The sequence below is a fragment of the Erythrolamprus reginae genome, chromosome 7, assembly GCF_031021105.1.
Source record: "Erythrolamprus reginae isolate rEryReg1 chromosome 7, rEryReg1.hap1, whole genome shotgun sequence".
NCBI classification, from domain to species: Eukaryota; Metazoa; Chordata; class Lepidosauria; order Squamata; family Dipsadidae; genus Erythrolamprus; species Erythrolamprus reginae.
Genome location: NC_091956.1, coordinates 70,013,257 through 70,035,257, shown reverse-complemented (window position 1 = coordinate 70,035,257; position 22,001 = coordinate 70,013,257). Strand labels below are relative to the sequence as shown.

General features: G+C 41.3%; 1 protein-coding gene across 3 annotated transcripts in view; it reads left to right on the top strand.

The window, feature by feature from the left end:
* ZNF827 (zinc finger protein 827) overlaps window positions 1-22,001 on the top strand; it is a 184,077-nt gene that overhangs the window by 43,754 nt on the left and 118,322 nt on the right. For all 3 annotated transcript variants that reach the window (XM_070757789.1, XM_070757790.1, XM_070757791.1), the window contains exon 3: window positions 20,086-20,258. In XM_070757789.1, coding sequence (XP_070613890.1) covers window positions 20,086-20,258 — 173 coding nt within the window. The remainder of the gene's footprint in view (window positions 1-20,085; window positions 20,259-22,001) is intronic.

The following is a 22,001-nucleotide window of genomic DNA, read 5'->3' as shown; positions in this document are numbered from 1 at the left end:
TGCTGCGCCGAGCAGATCAGCTGCTGGGCGGCCGAAGGAACCTTCCCTGGGTCTTCCCCCTCTTGCTGGCGGGCGGGCGAGCGGGGGCATCAGCGAGGAGCCGGGGTTTCCCCTTTGCGTGGGCGGCCGGGAAGACCCAGGGAAGGTTCCTTCGGCCGCCCAGCAGCTGATCTGCTCGGTAGCGCAGCAGCAGCGAGGAGCCGAATCGGGGTTTCCCCTTTGCGTGGGCGGCGGGGAACGCAAACTCCACCATCTACGCATGCGCGGCCATAGAAAAAAAGGGTGCGCATGCGCAGATGGTGTTTTTACTTCCGTAACCCTACATCGCGAAAAATCGATTATCGCGAGGGGTCTTGGAACGGAACCCTCGCGATAATAGAGGGATCACTGTAGAAGCAATTTTTCCCATAGGCATCCATGTAAAAGCAAATAATGCCTGCAAACCCATTAGGGAAGAAATAAAAGCTTGGAATTTGGGTGGGAGGAGGAGGAGGAGGAAGAAGAGGAGGAGGAGGACAGTCGCTGTCCAGAGCGAAGGGACAGAGGTTTATTCCCTCTCCAAGCGCCCAGAGAAAGGAAAATACTTTGTTCGCTCTGGACTGCCAAAGGCTACTTAAGCGCCACCGAAAGACTCCTCTGGCAGCCCAGAAATGGCCGGGATTAAAGAGGGAATGGCAGGAAATTAGCCGGGCCTTCGTGCCGCTCTCAAATTTCCTGGGAAAGTTTTCCGGACTCAGGTTCTTAAGTAAAAAATGGTTCTTAAGAAGAGGCAAAAAAAATCTTGAACACCCGGTTCTTATCTAGAAAAGTTCTTAAGTAGAGGTAACACTGTACTTGATCTTTTGAAATTATCTCTTGTGTATTGAAGTTTCTTTGATCATCTTTATTTCCCAATTCATCTTGAAAATATTTGAATAATGATAAGATGAATGAGACAGTACTGTTTCTGGAGATGGTATTCAATTCAATTCAATTTATTAGATTTGTATGCCACCCCTCTCCGAAGACTCGGGGTGGCTCACAACAATGATACAAACAATATTACAATGGCACAAATCTAATATTAAAAATAACTAAAAACCCTATCATAATTAAAAACCAAACAGCACATACATACCAAACATAAATAATAATGAGCCTGGGGGAAGATGTCTCAAATCCCCCATGCCTGGCGGTATAGGTGGGTTTAAAGTAGTTTACGAAAGGCAAGGAGGGTGGTGGCAGTTGTAATCTCCGGGGGGAGTTGATTCCAGAGGGCCGGGGCCACCACAGAGAAGGCTCTTCCCCTGGGGCCCGCCAGACGACATTGTTTAGTTGACGGGACCCGTAGAAGGCCAACTCTGTGGGACCTTAGCGGCCGCTGGGATTCGTGTGGTAGCAGGCGGTTCCGGAGGTACTCTGGTCCAATGCCATGTAGGGCTTTAAAGGTCATGACCAACACTTTGAATTGTTACCGGAAACTGATCGGCATCCAATGCAGGCCACGGAGTGTTGAAGATACGTGGGCGAATCTGGGAAGCCCCACGATGGCTCTCGCGGCCGCGTTCTGCACGATCTGGAGTTTCCGAACACTTTTCAAAGGTAGCCCCATGTAGAGAGCGTTGCAGTAATCGAACCTCGAGGTGATGAGGGCATGAGTGACTGTGAGCAATGACTCCCTGTCCAAATAGGGCCGCAACTGGTGCACCAGGCGAACCTGGGCAAAGGCCTCCTCGCCACAGCCGAAAGTATGCTACTGTCGAAGTACATGATGCTATGCAACTTCCTCAATCCCCTTGCACTTATGATGCAATGTGTTCAGTTGCATTTTCTGCTTATGTTTAACATCCTGAACGTGCTGTAACATACCTACCAAATAGCAATTCTATATGGAAATAGTACTGTCCCAGTTATACATGACAAATAAAAAGAGCTCCAATGTAGATATTGCAACAAAACAATTCTCTGAAATAGGTGGTTGTGCTATAGGTGAGATATCTTTAAGGTGACTTACAACGCACACCATCTCTACTATTTCTCCTTTTAAGCCATTTTTTTTGTGCAATGTAACAATGATATATGGTCACTGGCCTGTGACTGCCAAAACAGCCCTTCTGACTGAGATTGCTGATAGTAGTGAAAGAATCTAATTCATCATGTAGTTCAGAGTGGAGTACCCAGTCTTTGCCCTACATACTGTATATATGAAATGCTGCCAATGTATTTCTTGAGGGAAATGACATCTATCTTATTGGCAGCTGGACAGGACACATGCCCATAGGGGCAAGAGACACAAGAAATAACATCCAGAAACTTGTACAATAAAATACCTTATGCTCTGATCACGAAACTAATAGATGTAATGTGAGAGAGTATTTTCATAGCTAATATACAGTGATACCTTGTCTTACAAACTTAATTGGTTCCGGGACGAGGTTCTTAAGGTGAAAAGCTTGTAAGACGAAACAATGTTTCCCATAGGAATCAATGGAAAAACGATTAATGCGTGCAAGTCCAAAATTCACCCCTTTTGCCAGCCGAAGAGCCCGTTTTTGCACTGCTGGGATTCCCCTGAGGTTCCCCTCCATAGGAAACCCCACCTCCGGACTTCTGTGTTTTTGCAATGCTGCAGGGGAATCCCAGCAGGCAATGGAATTCTGGAGGTGGGGTTTCCCAGCGAAGGGAGCATCAGTGAAATCGCAGCATCGCAAAAACACCGAAGTCCTCGAAACCCCACCTCCGGACCTCTGTGCTTTTGCGATGCTGCAATTTCACTGAGGCTCCCCTCGCTGGGAAACCCCACTTCCGTCCAGAGGTGGTGTTTCCCATGGAGGGGAGCCTCGGGGGAATCCCAGCAGCACAAAAACAGGTGCTTCGCTGGCAACGGAAGTCCGGAGGCGGGGCATCTCAGTGGTGGCAGTGGGTTTGTAAGATGAAAATAGTTTGTAACAAGAGGCAAAAAAATCTTAAACCCCGGGTTTGTATCTTGAAAAATTTGTATGACAAGGCGTTTGTAAGATGAGGTATCACTGTACATCCATTTCTGTACTCAGTTCAGTTTCTAAGAGTTTTCTCCAATAGATACATACCTGTGATGTTTGCCTTCAAGTTCTATATCTTTGCAACAGAGTTGACTGTTACAGAGCATATAACCTGTTTTACAGACAGTAATTATTAAATCTCAGTTCCATTTCTTCCATGTTTTTTTTAAATTGAAATATAAAATTTATCAGATTTTTTTACAAGTAAGAAACACAAAATATACAAAATAATGAGATTAAGAAAGAAAACATAGAGTATATTCTTTGTACTATTATAAATAGAAACTAAATATCACTCCCATGTCCTTTAAAATAATATGACCGAGTTTGCTTCTTCTCCATTACATCCTTTGAGAATGGGAAGAAGACATGCATGTAAAAGTGGACAAGGTGTACAGATACAGCTTAAGAAATTAAAAGTTAAGAATGTGTAATAAACAGACTTATGTACTTTGTCAGGAAAATGATAACTATGACAACATCTTAACACTAAACTAAGAATGAAAAAAAGTAGAATACTAATAATATTATTAATTACTAATGGTAATTTAGTACATCGTAGTACATCATAGAACAGATTATAAAATTGATTTGTTTGTGGATTTAATAAGTATTTTTATAAAATATTGAAAATCCTTTATGGAGTTTTTCCTGAAAATGGACATAAATTTATTGAGGATTTCTCAATTTACCAATTGAAATTGTTAAATGTGGGAAGAACTGAACTACGTAATGTAAAGGTGATGAAGTGATATTGTCTATTTGTAATGGCTGTTAAGAACATCAGAAGTTGCTTCTTCAGTTATCTGTTTTATTTATACACTTTTCCCTCTATCTTTTCTTTAAAAGATTTTGTTTTTAATTCGTTTTAGATCTATAGAGGATTGCACAAAAGGACAACTAGATACAAGAAGTTTTTTCCCCTAAAGCCATCATTCTGCTAAACAAATAATTCTCTCACCACTGTCAAACTATTCACTAAGATTTCATTTCTATTACTGCTAGTTTTTCCCATCATTCCTATCACCCATCTCCTCCCACACGACTGTGTTAATGTATGAGGAGAGTAATCCTTGTTTACCAAGGTTGTGCACACACAGAAATGTTTAGATTGAGATTAGTTGTTAATAACTACTCAGCCACACAAAGATATACTAGCTTGAATTAAAGTTTACTTTGAGAAATAACATATTCAGATAAACAGTTTACAGTCATACCTGTAATAAGTCAAAATAACAACCCAAATATTACCAAGTACATAGTCTTTCTTACCAGTTGTCTTTGTCATAATCAGCAAAGATATCAAGCCTAAACACATTTTAGCTATAATACATAACTACAATACAGAGAGATTGCAGACAAAATGTAGAGCATGCCTAACAGTGAGAAGTCAGACAAGGAGAAACAGAGAGGGCGACTCAGAGAAATAAGCTTTGAACTCTCACTCCCTCTTGTGGCAGTCTGCAACACCTCAACTAAATAGACATAGCTCAGTTACAACACATATTGTTAGTTTATATATATTGCCAACCCAACCGTTATGGACAGAATCCTAACAGACTGCATGACTGTAACTTGTTGCTTATATCCTTATGATTTATATGAATATTGATTGTTTATTTGAACCCTATGACAATCATTAAGTGTTGCATCTCATGATTCTTGACAAATATATATTTTATTTTATGTACACTGAGACAATGCACCAAAGACAAATTCCTTGTGTGTCCAATCACACTTGGCTAATAAAGAATTCCTCCTCCTTCTTTTTCATTTTTTACCTTTCATTGTTACCTTCAGCTTCAGCCACAACAGCACAAGAGCACACAACAGATTTAAACTTAATATTAACTGCTCCAAACTTGACTGTAAAAAATATGACTTCAGTAACCGAGTTGTCGAAGTGTGGAACTCATTACCGGACTCCATAGTGTCATCCCCAAACCCCCAACACTTTACCCTTAGATTATCTACGGTTGACCTCTCCAGATTCCTAAGAGGTCAGTAAGGGGCGAGTACAAGTGCACTAGAGTACCTTCCGTCCCCTGTCCTATTGCTCTCCTATATCTCCTATACCTTTCTTCTCTTCCTATATCTCTTCTTCTATTCTTTCATTGATATGTTCTATTACTATACCTTCTTTTCTATTCTTTCTTAGATATATTTTACTATGAGTATCTCCTCTATAACCTTCATCATGTATTTTACTATGTGTATCCACTAAAAACCCTAATTGTGTATTGGACAAAATAAATAAATAAATAAAAATATATAAATAAATTGTGGTATTGTCCCAGATTGAAAGAACAGTCACCGGGTGAACTAGCTGCTCTTTGTAGGTGCTCTCAATGTATACTCAGAAATGGAGTTTGGATTGAATCCAGTGTCCTTCAGGCAGACGCCCCTTCAGGAGGAGAGCTTGATGTTTCTTCCTTGGCTCCTGACACTTGATTTGCAGTTCAGTCACAGATTCTCTTGTTGGTATCCTCTTGAGGAGGAGCCTAGTGGAGCACATGTGGACAATTCTTTGGTTTCTATCCAGAAAAACTCTGCTGATCTAGGCTTGCTGCCAAGTCACTGATCTTGGCCTCAGCATCATCACTATACTTTGGGGATGCATCAACTCGCCCCTTCTATATATGTTTCTTCCCGTTCTATATACACTGCTCAAAAAAATAAAGGGACGATGTAAAACTTTTCAACACCACGGACAACACATCTACTCTCCAAAAAGACCTCAACTTTGTATCACATTGGGCTAGCACATGGCAACTTCAGATATCAACCAGCAAATGTTCTACCCTTCACATTGGCAAAAAGAATCTGAACCTCATATATAAACTGAATAAACAAAATCTCACAGCCAACCCCTCACTCAGTAAAAGACCTTGGAATACTAATATCAAATGATCTAAGTGCCAAAGCCCACTGAAACAATATAGCCAAAAAGGCTTCTAGAGTTGTTAACCTGATCCTACGTAGCTTCTGCTCTGGCAATCTCACGCTACTCACCAGAGCCTACAAAACTTTTGCCAGACCCATCCTAGACTACTGCTCATCTGTCTGGAACCCATACCACATCTCAGACATCAACACCCTTGAAAATGTCCAAAAATACTTCACCAGAAAAGCCCTTCACTCCTCCACTCGAAACAGAATACCCTACGAAAGCAGACTATCAATCCTAGGTCTAGAAAGCTTAGAACTACGTCGCCTGAAACACGATCTAAGTATTGCCCACAAGATCATATGCTGCAACGTTCTACCTGTCAATGACTATTTCAGCTTCAATCACAACAACACAAGAGCACGCAACAGATTCAAACTTAATATTAACCGCTCCAAACTTGACTGTAAAAAATATGACTTCAGCAACCGAGTTGTCGAAGTGTGGAACTCATTACCTGACTCAGTAGTGTCAACCCCTAACCCCAAACATTTTTCCCTTAGACTATCCACGGTTGACCTCTCCAGGTTCCTTAGAGGTCAGTAAGGGGCGTGCATAAGTGCACCAGTGTGCCTTCCGTCCCCTGTCCAATTGTCTCTCCTTATCTCATTTATCTTTTTTTCCTTTGAAATATGTTAATCTATACTTTTATATCTTTTTTTCTATTCTTTTCTTTACTTTATATTATTACATATCTTTCTCTTCAATGTGTATTACGTATTGGACAAAATAAATAAATAAATAAACAAACACTCAAATAGCACATCCTAGACCTGAATGAATGAAATATTCTCATTGAATACTTTGTTCTGTACAAAGTTGAATGTGCTGACAACAAAACGAAATTGATTGTCAGTGTTGCTTCCTAAATGGACAATTTGATTTCACATAAGTTTGATTTACTTAGAGTTATATTCTGTTGTTTAAGTGTTCCCTTTATTTATTTTTTGAGCAGTGTATTTTTATTGAAATGACTATTTATTATCTGAGTGTGTGTTTGATTGCAAATGATTGTGACCCTAATTGCCCTATATGAATGAAGTGCAACCAGCCATACAGCCAGCATGCTCTGTCCCTCCATGAAACTTCTCTTTGTAATTACTCTTAGTAATACTGCTATACTAAACTGCAGTCACCTATGAGACATAACAAAATTAAGGGGGAAATGGAGCTTTTAGGAAAACTGCCATAGGGAGGACCAGATAGAATATACCTTTTGTGTTTCATAAGTGAGGCTCTATTGATGGAGTCTGTAAGGAGCTACTCCAAGAACTTGGTTTTATAACTGACAGATGGCTCTATTTTAGTTGTCTATTATAGCATATACCCATTAGTGGACAGCTTTCTCTTCACTTTCATAAATCATCTCAAGTTTTAGGATAATCAAACCTGAACTACGAGACCATGAGTAAAGCTCTCAAAAGCTTTCAGATCTAGATTGTAAATTCAGGCATGTCTAAAGGTTATGAAATAAGGAATTGTGAAGTTACATAATATGTTTTTCATATCGTCAAGATACAAGGTTGTGGAATTTTTTTTCAGATGCGAGTTTCAAAATACATATAGTGTATTTTATGTATATATGTACAATGCATTGTACATATAGAGTACAATGCATTGCTCTTTGAATTGTTAAAGCAAAGTTTTGTTTTGAGCTGTTTTCAAATGCTGAAACATCTTGGAATGGCTTGAAATTAGACAAGCTTAACTACTGGTAGTCCTCAATTTATTACCATAATAGATCCCAAAATTTCTGTTGTTAAGCGAGACAGTTGTTAAATGAATTTTGCTGCATTTTACGATCTTTCTTGCCACAGTTGTGGATCATTGCAGCTATTAGATTAGATTAGATTTATTGGATTTATATGCCGCCCCTCTCCGCAGACTCGGGGTGGCTCACAACAATAGCAAAAAAGAGTACATAGTGACAAATCCAATGCCCACCAATCCAATTACAATTTTAAGTTAAGAAATTCATAAAACAATCCCAATATATATAAAAAACAAGCACACAAACAATCAAACAGCAAAACAACATGGGCAAGGAGGAGATGTTTTAGTTCCCCCATGCCTGACGGCAGAGGTGGATTTTAAGGAGTTTATGAAAGGCAAGGAGGATGGGGGCAATCCTAATCTCAGGGGGTAGCTGGTTCCAGAGGGTCGGAGCCACCACAGAGAAGGCTCTTCCCCTGGGTCCCGCCAGACGACATTGTTTAGTCGATGGGACCCGAAGAAGGCCGACTCTGTGGGACCTAACCGGTCGCTGGGATTCGTGCGGCAGAAGGCAGTCCCGAAGATATTCTGGTCCGGTGCCATGAAGGGCTTTATAGGTCATAACCAACACTTTGAATTGTGACCGGAAACTGATCGGCAACCAATGCAGACTGCGGAGTGTTGGAGTGGGCATACTTAGAGAAGCCCATAATTGCTCTCGCAGCTGCATTCTGCACGATCTGAAGTTTCCGAACACTTTTCAAAGGTAGCCCCATGTAGACAGCATTACAGTAGTCGAGCCTCGAGGTGATGAGGGCATGAGTGACTGTGAGTAATGACTCCTGGTCCAAACAGGGCCGCAACTGGCGCACCAGGCAAACCTGGGCAAACGCCCCCCTCGCCACAGCTGAAAGGTGTTTCTCTAATGTGAGCTGTGGATCGAGGAGGACGCCCAAGTTGCGGACCCTCTCTGAGGGGGGTCAATAATCCCCCCCACAGGGTAATGGACGGACAGATAGAATTGTCCTTGGGAGGCAAAACCCACAGCCACTCCCTCTTCTCTGGGTTGAGTTTGAGTTTGTTGACACCTATCCAGGCCCCAACAGCCTCCAGGCACCGGCACGTCACTTCCACTGCTTCGTTGACTGGACATGGGGTGGAGATGTATAGCTGTTAAGTTAGTAACAGGATTATAAAATGAATTTTATCTTGTTTGCTGCCCTGAGTCCACTGGAGAAGGACGGTCTATAAATGCAAATAAATCAATCAATAAATTGAAGCCTGGTGATGATGTAATTTTCAGTGATTATTTTTCCGGGTTTAGATGGAGTCTGCATGATGAAAAAAGCCTGCCCACTCTCGCGTCAATTCCGATTTTTATTCTTCATCTGAAGCACAGCTGAGAACCTCCTGAGCTGTGTTTCGGCATGTAATGTCATCCTAAGCATGCAAGGAAGTGAAACCGCATGGTGGAAAATGCGCATGTGCACGGATATGTGGATGCTGTCAAAGTCCCTGATGAAGACAATGTCTTCAAAGGGGCTAAGAGCAACCCAGCCGTGTGGGATCACTCACGAACGCGAATCCTAGGAAGAAGACTTGGACACATATTCCCTCTGGGTGAAGTGACACAGCATAGAGTTGTGTACAGTGATACCTTGTCTTACAAACTTAATTGGTTCCGGGACGAGGTTCTTAAGGTGAAAAGTTTGTAAGACGAAACAATGTTTTCCATAGGAATCAATGGAAAAGTGATTAATGCGTGCAAGCCCAAAATTCACCCCTTTTGCCAGCCGAAGCGCCCATTTTGGCGCTGATGGGATTCCCCTGAGGCTCCCCTCCATGGGAAACCCCACCTCCGGACTTCCGTTGCCAGCGAAGCACCCGTTTTTGCGCTGCTGGGATTCCCCTGCAGCATCACAAAAACACGGAAGTCCAGAGGTGGTGTTTCCCATGGAGAAGAGCCTCAGGGGAATCCCAGCAGCACAAAAACGGTTGCTTCGCTGGCAACGGAAGTCTGGAGGTGGGGCATCCCAGAAGCGGCGGTGGGTTTGTAAGGTGAAAATAGTTTGTAAGAAGAGGCAAAGAAATCTTAGACCCCGGGTTTGTATCTCGAAAAGTTTGTATGACGAGGCGTTTGTAAGACGAGGTATCACTGTACTTCTTTTTATTTGGGAGCATGAGCAAAATGGGGATAATTACACGTACATGTCAAGTGATACACAAACATCCAATAACATAACTTCAAACATGACATATCTTTGAGTCCTTCCTTTCCCACAAACCAATTTCCTAGAAACTTTTCCTTTGAGCAAATGTTTCTCACACCTAATTTCTCTGAAGCCTTCTGCCTTATCACAACCAATCTCCATAATCACCCTCTCGTCCTGGGTTTGCTTCAGGCAATGTAAATCTCCCCCTTTGATCCTATAATGTCCTGTCTGGAGTGATGTAAACTTGTTTATCAGTGAGATGTTTATTGAGCCTTTTTATGGTCAGTCGTTTCCCTGTTGTAATTCACCAGTAATACATACTAGGCAGGTTAGTACCGTCCTATCCTGGCTATAATAGAATCAGGGTAAGCAGAGCATTTTTATGCTAGAGGTCCAGATATATATACAGTGTTCCCTCGATTTTCGCGGGTTCGAACTTCGCGGAACGTCTATACCACGGTTTTTCAAAAATATCAATTAAAAAATACTTTGCGGTTTTTCCCCCTATACCACGGTTTTTCCCACCTGATGACATCATATGTCATTGCCAAACTTTTGTCTGCCTTTAAAACACATTTTTTAAAATAAACTTTAATAAATAAACATGGTGAGTAATAATCTAAATGGGTGCTAAGGGAATGGAAAATTGCAATTTAGGGGTTTAAAGTGTTAAGGGATGGCTTGTGATACTGTTCATAGCCAAAAATAGTGTATTTACTTCTGTATCTCTACTTCGCGGAAATTCGACTTTCGCGGGCGGTCTCGGAACGCATCCCCCGCGGAAATCGAGGGAACACTGTAATATGATATAATCCTATTCCAACATTCATGCTATACTGCAACACGGATACACACCAATAGCGAAATGCAACTGGAACCCGCCCCAGTCCCAGGGTTACTACAACTGTTATGAGTCAGGTGCCAAGCACCTGCATTTTTATCACATGACCCATGGGGATGCTGCAGTGATCATAAATGTGGAAAAACTGTCATAAGTCACTTTTTTCAATGCTGTTGAAACTTTGGTCACTAAATGAACTTGAGTTAAGTTGAGGACTCCCTGTGTTTCCAAAGTGTGCCTTTACATGCTCTCATGCATTACTTTCAAATGATTAGTATGGATTTAGTGTTAGTATAGATTTACTGGAAGGCTCTGTTTAGTATTGCCATGTATGTATGTTTATATGGTGTGTGGGTGTACATATACATAGAGTACTGACTTAATTGGGGTTGCTTAGTGTTCTGTCTGGGTCACTCCGGAAGCTATAACCAACCCAAAAGGACAAGCCAGACACACCGGTAAAATTCAAATACAGTTTTATAATGTTCAAGGAAAACGAAGCTAACAGAAAATGTCCTTACAAAGCAGGAAAACACTGAAACTCCAAATATATACACGAAGGCAATTGTCCATGCATCAATATAGGATTCTTGCTGCCAAGACGAGGCTGTAGATAACAGACATACACCTCCCACGGGTCTTCAAGACTGCTGGGCCACAAGCCAGGAACAGAGACGCCGAGAAACAATGCAGGTTACAGGAACTCCAAACTGATAATGCTCCACATGGCTTCAATAGCTTGCCTGCCTTATAAACCCTTCCCTGCTAATGAGGACCACACCCAAGCCCTGGTGTTCCTTATTCAATGCTGATAATATTTCCTTAATTGCTCCTTCCTTTGATCTAAACGTCTCTGTCGCATGTCAATGACAGCTTGTGCTTCGTCACCTAATGACTCCAAGCTACTGGCAGGGAAGGGCCCCTTCCCTGGGCTCCCATGCTGTTCTTCCTCGTCACATTCCTGACTGGACCCTCCCCCGTCCGACTGCTCAGCCCCCTCCTCTTCGCTGTCAGCCTCCTCCGGGGATGGAGCCAGCAGAGACGCAGCTGGCCTTTGATCTGCGTCAGGCTGAACCACAACACTTAGTATATTTTTATCTATATTTAGGTATAGTTAGGTATTTTTGTTTCCACTTAATCTAATGCCCTTCATTTCTCTCTAATTATCAAAAATCCTATCTCAATTAACAATTAAACACTACAAAACTGATATTCTTATCTTTCTTCACCTTCGGTTATGACTTTAGATGTCTTCAGGGACTTACAGAGTTCCAGTTCTTACTCTTTTGGTGGCCTCAACCATTGTTATTTAATGCTGTTGTTGTATTCTTTAATGTTGTCTCTCCATCTTCTGGGGCTGCCTCAGGTCTTTTGACCTTCACTTCTTTATATGCCTTTTACAGTATGGAATCCTAAGACATGCTCTCCAGGTGGATAAACCACTTTATTTGCTGTTTTTATATGTGGTTTAAGATTGGTCCTATGCCAATTCTTTCTCTTATGATCTCATTTTTGATATTATCTCTTCTGGTCACTCCAGCAACTTTCTTCAAACATCTAATTTCCCCGGTGACTAATTTTGTTTATGTTTTATTGTAAGTGTCCATGCTTGGCGCTTGTAACATAGGGTGGGGATGAATATGCCTTGTATGATATACTTCTTTGTAGTGATCTTATGTTGAACTACCTTATGTTGTAGGAGTTGACAAACTGTCCCAATATTTGGTTTGTCTTACTGCATCATATGTTAATTTCTTCTTCTGTTTTCTGTCTTTGGTGAATGTTCCTAGATATTTGAACTTTGATGATTTATGTTTAATCCCTTTATTGCTATATTTAAGGTATGTTTTTTCCTTCTGATTGCCATTACAGTAATACCTCGTCTTACAAACGCCTCGTCATACAAACTTTTCGAGATACAAACCCGGGGTTTAAGATTTTTTTGCCTCTTCTTACAAACTATTTTCACCTTACAAACCCACCGCCGCCACTGGGATGCCCCACCTTTCGACTTCCGTTGCCAACGAAGCATCCGTTTTTGTGCTGCTGGGATTTCCCTGAGGCTCCCATCCATGGGAAACCCCACTTCCGGACTTCCGTGTTTGTATGATGCTGCAGGGGAATCCCAGCAGGAGAATCCAAGCAGCACAAAAACGTGCGCTTCGCTGGCAATGGAAGTCTGGGGGTGGAGTTTCCCAGCGAGGGGAGCCTCAGTGAAATCGTAGCATCACAAAAACACAGAAGTCCGGAGGTGGGGCTTCGAGGACTTCAGTGTTTTTGCGATGCTGCGATTTCTCTGATGCTCCCTTCGTTGGGAAACCCCACCTCCAAACTTCCATTGCCAGCAAAGTGCTCGTTTTTGCGATGCTGGGATTCCCCTGCTGGGATTCCCCTGCAGCATTGCAAAAACACAGAAGTCCGGAGGTGGGGTTTTCCATGGAGAGGAGCCTCAGGGGAATCCCAGCAGCACAAAAACGGGCACTTCGGCTGGCAAAAGGGGTGGATTTTGGGCTTGCACACATTAATCGTTTTTCCATTGATTCCTATGGGAAACATTGTTTCGTCTTACAAACCTTTCACCTTAAGAACCTCGTCCTGGAACCAATTAAGTTTGTAAGACGAGGTATCACTGTATTTCTGTTTTCTCTTTGTAGATTCTCATATTATTTGTTTTGTATTTCTGATTCATAGCCATAAGATGTTGTTACAGTTTCTTAGCTGTACGGTTATCGTTACAGTTTCTCAGTTTCTTGGATTAGAAGTGAAATGTTTTCAAAGAAAAAAATAAAGTCCAGTTGCCCTTTGGAAAAAAGCACCTTCGAGACAATTATGACTGGATGAATGAGAATATCATGTCTGTGAATATCAAAATAAAGAACAAGTTCTGATTTTGAAAGATTTCTGCTCTGCTTATCCTGTTAAGACACTGCTTTGAAAAATATCATTTTTATCTACAGGTGCCACTTTAATATCAGTTAAATAAGTTCAGATTTACAGAATTATAGATAACTTATTACAACAGACTCAATTCTGAACATGAGAAACATAAACTTTTCCCATTCTTTCTGATGAATGAAGAAGTTTGAATGTTGCAGATTTTTGCACATAGTTGAACAATAACATTGATGGTACAATATTTTTGAGTGAATAGCTTTTGGCATTTTCACTGGTAATTAAATGGAAACCTGCCATTAACAAGCACAATATGGTTGTTTAGGATATATAATATTTCACACCAACACTCCGCAGTCTGCATTGGTTGCCGATCAGTTTCCGGTCACAATTCAAAGTGTTGGTTATGACCTATAAAGCCCTTCATGGCATCGGACCAGAATATCTCCGGGACCGCCTTCTGCCGCACGAATCCCAGCGACTGGTTAGGTCCCACAGAGTTGGCCTTCTCCGGGTCCCGTTGATGAAACAATGTTGTCTTGCGGGACCCAGGGGAAGAGCCTTCTCTGTGGCAGCCCCGACCCTCTGGAACCAACTCCCCCCCGGAGATTAGGATTGCCCCCACCCTCCTTGCCTTTCGCAAACTCCTTAAAATCCACCTCTGCCGTTAGGCATGGGGAAATTGATTCCCCGCGGCCGTTTCCGCTTTACGTATGGTTTGTATGAGATATATACTTGTTTTTTTATATTAAGGGTTTTAAATTGTTTTTAAGTATTGGATTTGTATTATTTTGTTGTTGTGAGCTGCTCCGAGTCTCCGGAGAGAGGCGGCATACAAATCTAATAAATAAATAAATAAATTTCCTATGAAGACATTAGTCTTTGAATATATTTCTTTTAGGGGAAGGAATTTCCCACTTCTGCTTTTTACTAATTAATTGGCTCACTGTCACTTGATACAGGTAGGCCTTGATTTACAACCATTCATTTAGGTATTGAGCAGTTAGATTCTATGGTCAAATATGGACGATTCCACCAAGTACCATATTTTGAGAGAACATGCATTTGTGATGCACCAGAAATAGAAGACATTGCACATGTGCTACTCAATTGTAAACTATACTCCTCAGTAAGACCTCAGTATTTACAGCCCCTACTTGACAAAATCATACACTGGGACTGTAATAAACAATTATCATATTTTCTTCAGGGTACAAATTTATGTGTAGTTTCTAGAACCGCTAAGTTTATAGTCAGGGCTGTTCAGATGAGAATACGTTTTACAGAACATATTGGGGTGGCATGCAAAGGAGATGAACTCACTTAAGAATATTTTATATCGGTATCTTAGATTTGTTTAATATAATCCTTTGCACGAGTTATATTCTCACATTTTACTACTCAATTTTAGCATATTATACTGCATTTTAACTTATTATTTGTTCAAATTCCCTCTATTTTAGCCAATTTTATTGTATTTTAACCAGTCACAGTTTTATGACGACCGATGTGGTCCTTTTCCTTGCTTTGATATGGTCGATTGACTAATCAAATAAAGTTGATATTGATAGTGATTGTTCAAAGTTACAACAGCACTGAAAAAAGTGACTAATCACCATTTTCACCTTTACCACATCATTGGTCATATGGTCAAAATTCTTTAGGAGTACAGTGGTACCTCATCATACGAACTTAATTGGTTCCAGGAGGAGGTTCGTAAGGTGAAAAGTTCGTAAGATGAAACAATGTTTCCCATAGGAATCAATGTAAAAGCAAATAATGCGTGCAAATCCTTCAGGAAAATCCCAAACTTTAGAAGGGAGGCGAACAGAGGGCAGGGAGGAGCAGCTAAAGGGGGCGGGTGGAAGAAACAAGGCTAGGCTAAAGGGTGAGTGGGAAGGAAGAAAGGCAAGGGGGGCGCCCCTCCCTTTTTTTTCTTCAAAAGACACCCTTTCAGTTCCTTTGCAAGCACGTTGTTCTCTGCAAAAATTTTCCTCCCCCAAGCTACCCCTCCCTCCTCCCTTTTCTTTCTTAAAAAGACACCCTTTCAGTTCCTTTGCAAGCAGGTTGTTCTCTGCAAAATCTTTCCTCCCCCAAGCTGCCCCTCCCTCCTCCCTTTTCTTTCTTAAAAAGACACCCTTTCAGTTCCTTTGCAAGCACGTTGTTCTCTGCAAAATCTTTCCTACTCCAAGCAGCCCCTCCCTTTTCTTTCTTCAAAAAAGGGGCAAAAAAGAAACCCCTTCATCCCAGCAGCAGCGGCTTGGGTTCGTAAGGTGAAAATAGTTCGGAAGAAGAGGCAAAAAAAATTTTAAACACCGGGTTTGTATCTTGAAAAGTTCATTAGAAGAGGAGTTCGTAAGATGAGGTACCACTGTATATGTCAAAGTCTGTGATGGTGAACCTATGGCATGATTGCCAGAGGGGGCACTTAGAGCCTTCTCTATGCGCATGCACACCATCACCCGCTTCTCTTCCAGGTTCCATCACACCTGTGCACTGGCCAGCTGCTCTCTTCCAGGTTCTGGTGCTCTACCGCGCACGCACTCCAGTTTTGGCACTCGGTGCCGAAAAGGTTAGCCATCACTAGTCTTAAGTGCTATTGATTCTAGAACACTAGAACTAGTAACATTACAGTTTTTCAAATAAGACCAACAGCTGATGAATGCATTATGCATTGGGTTTTAATATTCTAAGAATATGGCACTGATTTTGGCCGTTTTGAAAATAATCAGATACCCTTTCAGCAGTGACAGAAATATTTTCTGTTGCTACAGTAACATTGTAAACTTAAACATAACAGAACTAGAAATGTGCAGTGTAATGTCAGATGGTTAATTATGTCAATGCAGTGGGCAAAATCCTCACATCTCTTCAGATGCCAGGACTTAACCTGATGATTATCTCATAAAGTTATTACGCTTTTTCATCTAGTTCCAAAACTATCCCTTGCCTTGATCATGTTTGCAGCAACGGTACCTAATAGCCTTATATATAATGGCAAAACCTAAAGGAGATAGGTTCTATTTGTAGAAATAGAATTAGAAAATAAGCGATCATAATAATATACAAATCAACCTGCTGAAACAAGAGTTCGAAAACTCTCTTCTGGTTTTTATTTTGATTCATGTAATTTAAACATTCCCAATTAAATGGTTAAGTGATGCATAAATCAGCAACTATTTCTGGCCCCAGACACTATGCTACGATATTACGCAATTCCCCTGTGAGTTGGCAAAATCTTACAGCAAATTCACACCCAAATTTTATAACAATTCAGAGAAAAAGTGCTGATCATTCCATATAAATTTAATGTTTTCATGATGATTACCATATTTTTCAGAGTATAAGACGCACCGGAATATAAGATACATCTTACTTTTGGGGGTGGAAAATAGGGGAAATAATCTGCTTACCAGGCATTCATCTATCTAGCATCCTTAGTCAGGTCAGCTTCAGCACATTATTTTATCCCTAGTTGGACCGGATGGTTCTCCAGTTAGATCCTTCATTCAATTCCCAAGGTTAAGTCCACCTTTCATAGCGTTCGGGAGCTAGTCCTGCCCAATTTTTGTTTGAACCCAACTCATCTGTCGGAGAGACTTTAGCACATGCTGGACATCCATAGGGCCTTGTACATAGATAGGATACGCCAGTTCTGTAAGACAGAGGCATTCCCGGTGTTCTGTCGGGCTCTCTGGTAGACTCCTCCCAAAAATTCACAGGTACAAATTTCAGACACACACACGTTTGAAAATTCAAAACAATGTTCTTTATAATGAAAATTCACTTAACCTAAGCCCTCTTTTGGTATAGCAAAGAGCACTCGTCTCCAACCAAACTGGTAATTTGTACAAGTCCCTTATCAGTTCTGTGGCACTTAGCTTGCAGCTGTGAGGCAATTCAAAGTCATTCTTCTTTCACAAAGTGAAACACACTTTGCTCTGGTTTAGTTTCAAAGCGGGGAAAAATCAGCACACAAAAGGTCAAAGTCAGTAAAGCAGTCACGAAACACAACGATCAGATAATCCTCCACAATGGCCAAACCCACAGGCTGCTATTTATAGCAGCCTCACTAATTACCACAGCCCCAACCAACCACAGGTGGCCTCATTTTCTTTGATAATAATCTCTCCGTTGTTGTTGCCTATGCATCACTCTCCGCATGCGTGGCTCTATCATTAACTCTTGTTCTGAATCCAAGGAGGAGCTAGATAATTGATCTCCTTCTGAGCTGTCTGCCACACTCTCCTCCTCCCTGTCATTCATGTCTTCTTGGTCAGAGGAGCCTTGATCAGCAGATTCCACCGGGGGCAAAACAGGCCTGCAGCATGTGGATGTCTTCCCCACATCCACAGTCCTTGGGGCAGGAGCTGGGCCACAACAGCATCCTTAGTCAGGTCAGTTTCAGCACATTATTTTATCCCTATTTTGACGGATGGTTCTCCAGTTAGATCCTTCATTCAATTCCCAAGGTTAATTCCATCTTTCATAGAGTTCGGGAGCTCGTCCTGCCCAATTTTTGTTTGAACCCAACTCATCTGTCGGAGAGACTTTAGCACATGCTGGACATCCATAGGGCCTTTTGCATGTACATAGATAGGATATGCCAGTTCTGTAAGACTGAGGCATTCCCGGTGGCCTTCTTGCCTCATTCCTTGGGTCAGAAGATATCCTCCATAACCATTGGCCATTGGATTCAGATAACTATTTTCAAGGCATGCGACTCTTGGCCATGCCATGGCTGCTGGGGATCATGGCCCACACCAAACATAGTGCAGCTACATCGGTGGCCTGGTGACCCAAGTGCCCTTGGCAGAGGTTTGTTGAGCAGTGACATGGACTTAACTTCAGTTCAACCGCCACTACAAAATCAACAAGTTCGCATTGGCAGATGCAGCCTTTGGCCATAGGGTCCTGCAGAGGGTCCACGAAGAGTCTCACTAAATCAGACCTGGTCTATGCCCACCCTGGGGACTTTGGGCTTTGGTAGATCCCATCCTGAATGATGGCTCCACCCACGATGGAGAAGGTGTGCTGGTGTTACCAGACATGCATCTTCTCATCAGGCGGAGCCAGTATTCAGCCCCCACCTCCCTTGAGAGGTCCGTTCCTTCTTGTTCCTCATTTATTGGAATGACATTGTTGCTCCTGTGATCTTTGCACCAAAACCTGGTTCAGTGACCGTGGGATTACTGTGCTTGATTGGCCAGCAAATTCACCTGATCTGAATTGCCAAGAGAAAATGAAAGACATGAGACCGAGCAATGCAGAACTGAAAACCGTTATTGTAGCATCCTGGTCTTCCATAACACCTCAGCGGGTGATAGGCTGATAGCTTCCATGCCACGCTCCATTGAGGCAGTAATTGCTCCAAGGGGGGCCCAAACAAAGTACTGAGTACATATGCATGTTTATACTTTTCAGAGATCCAATATTGTTCTATGTACAATTCTTGTTTTATTGCATGTAATATTCTAATTTTGCTGAGATGTGGGATTTGTGATTTTCCTGAGCTATACGCCATAATCATCACAATTATGACAAATCATGGCTTTAACTATCTTGCCTTGCATGTAATGAGTCTCTCTCCTATATTACGTTTCACGTTTTAAGTTGAATTACTGAAATAAATGAACTTTTGCACAATATTCTAATTGTTTGAATTTCACCTGTATAAGATAAAGATAAAGAACAGTAGCATCCTCTGCTGGTTATCCAAAGTATGATTGAGCCCTCTCCTATATCATTTTAGTATTGGGTTGGGTTTTGGGTTTTTTGGACCATTTTATTTCCATGTCAGAAAAATTGAGATTAAAGGACCACTGCATTTAATAAGATTTAAAAGATTACAATATGTATGAAGTTGTGGCTTCAAAGTTCTGTATCAAAGGTAAAGATAAAAAGCCCTTCATGGCATCGGACCAGAATATCTCCGAGACCGCCTTCTGCTGCACGAATCCCAGCGACCGGTTAGGTCCCACAGAGTCAGCCTTCTCCGAGTCCCATCAACTAAACAATGTCGGTTGGCGGGCCCCAGGGGAAGAGCCTTCTCTGTGGCAGCCCCGACTCTCTGGAACCAGCTCCCCCCAGAGATTAGAACTTCCCCTACCCTCCTTGCCTTTCGTAAACTCCTCAAAACCCACCTTTGTCGTCAGGCATGGGGGAATTGAGATATCTCCCCCGGGCCTATATAATTTATGTATGGTATGTTTGTAGGTATGTCTGCTTAAAAATGGGGTTTTCTTAACTACTTTAAATTTTAAATTTTAAATTATTAGATTTGTTATGAATTGTTTTATTATGCTGTGAGCCGTCCCGAGTCTACGGAAAGGGGCGGCATACAAATCTAATAAATAAATAAATAAAATAAATAAAAAATGAGTTTTTCATAAAGTTAAAAAACTGTAAAATGGAAATAAATTCATGATAAATGCCTTCCCTCCTTTTCTTTTTTCTAAGCCTCAGAAGAAGAAAGCGGGAAACCTTTCCAATGTCCAATCTGTGGCTTGGTTATAAAAAGGAAGAGCTACTGGAAACGGCACATGGTGATCCATACAGGCTTAAAAAGTCATCAGTGTCCTTTGTGTCCATTTCGTTGTGCACGAAAAGATAATTTGAAGTCACATATGAAGGTAAGGCTAGTAAATTCTGGCATTAAAGAAATCTAAAATTCTTGTGGGGGATTTTAAAGCAACTCTTAATGAAAAGCAGTATATTTTTTATAATGTGATTGTTATAAATTCATTTTATCGACCAGAAGAATTGAGAGATAGGTGTTTCTCAAGATTGTTCTAATGCAAATTTTTACATTGAGCAAAGAAGTTGACTTGTATCTAAATTGCTTTTCCAACTCTATGATATTATAATCTAACTACTATTATCTTTGAAAAAATACTTGCTAATTTTGAGCAATCATCAAATAATTTGTCTTTAAATGAATGTGTGTGTGTGTGTACATGGACACAGGTATATACCCTATTTTTCAGAGTATAAGACGCACCGGAGTATAAGACACACCTTAGTTTTGGGGGAGGAAAATAGGGAAAAGAATCTGCTTACCAGATATTCATCTGGCTAGTATCCTTAGTCTGGTCAGTTTCAGCACATTATTTTATCTCTTGGTTAGGGCTTTAAAAAAAAACCTTATTTGGAGAGAGTAACAATGAAAGAGCTTGCAAGCCAGTAAGAGCTGGGAACATTGTTAGCACCTGATTAGGGCTGGAAATAAACATTTGGAGCAAGTTAGAGCAATGAAAAATTCCCTGCAAAGATTTAGGGCTTGGAAAATAATCTTAGCACAGAGTAACAATAAAAGATCTTGCCAGCGGATAAGAGCTGGGAACATCGTTAGCACCTGGTTAGGGCTGCAAAGAAACATTTGGAGCAAGTTAGAGCAATGAAACAAAAACCCTGCAAAGACAGGGCTTGGAAAATATTCTTTGCAGAGAGTAATAATGAAAGAGCTTGCAAGCAGTAAGAGCTGGGAACATCGTTAGCACCTGGTTAGGGCAGGAAAGAAACTTACTTGGAGCAAGTTAGAGTAATGAAAAAAACTCGGCAAAGACTTAGAGCTTGGAAAACATTCTTCGCAGACAGTAACAATGAAAGAACCTGCAGGATAAGAGCTGGGAAGATCGTTAGCACCTAGTTAGGGCTAGGAGAAAGAAGCTTAGAAAAAAGTTCCATTGAGAGTATAAAACGTGGTGGGGGCTTTATTGGTGTTGGGCACGTTTTCTTTTAAGTATTTTTTGTTTGTTGTTAATTTAGTAAATAAACCAATAAAAAAAATTATATATAAAAAAAAGAGTATAAAACGCACCTGAATTTTCAGTCTCTTTTAGGGATGAAAAAGGTGCGTCTTATACTCCGAAAAATATGGTATACACATCCTAGGAAAAACTTGTTTGTGGATATAGCCTGGGAATCAATGAGCTTTGTAGCCCAGTGTTTAATAATAATTTGATGACTTTTATTCAGTGACTCTGGGACAAATATTTATTTAGCCTTCTGCTGCACGAATTCCAGCGACCAGTCAGGTCCCACAGAGTGGGTCTTCTCCACATCCCGTCAACCAAACAATGTCGCTTGGCGGGACCCAGAGGAAGAGCCTTCTCTGTGGCGGCCCCGGCCCTCTGGAACCAACTCCCCCCAGAGATTAGAATTGCCCCCACCCTCCATGCCTTTCGAAAGTTGCTTAAAACCCACCTCTGCCGCCAGGCATGGGGGAACTGAGATATACTTTCCCCCTAGGCCTTTACAATTCTATGCATGGTATGTATGTATGTATGTTTGGTTTTTATATAATGGGCTTTTAACTGTTTTTAGTATTGGATTCTCTTATATACTGTTTTATTGTTGTTGTTAGCCGCCCCGAG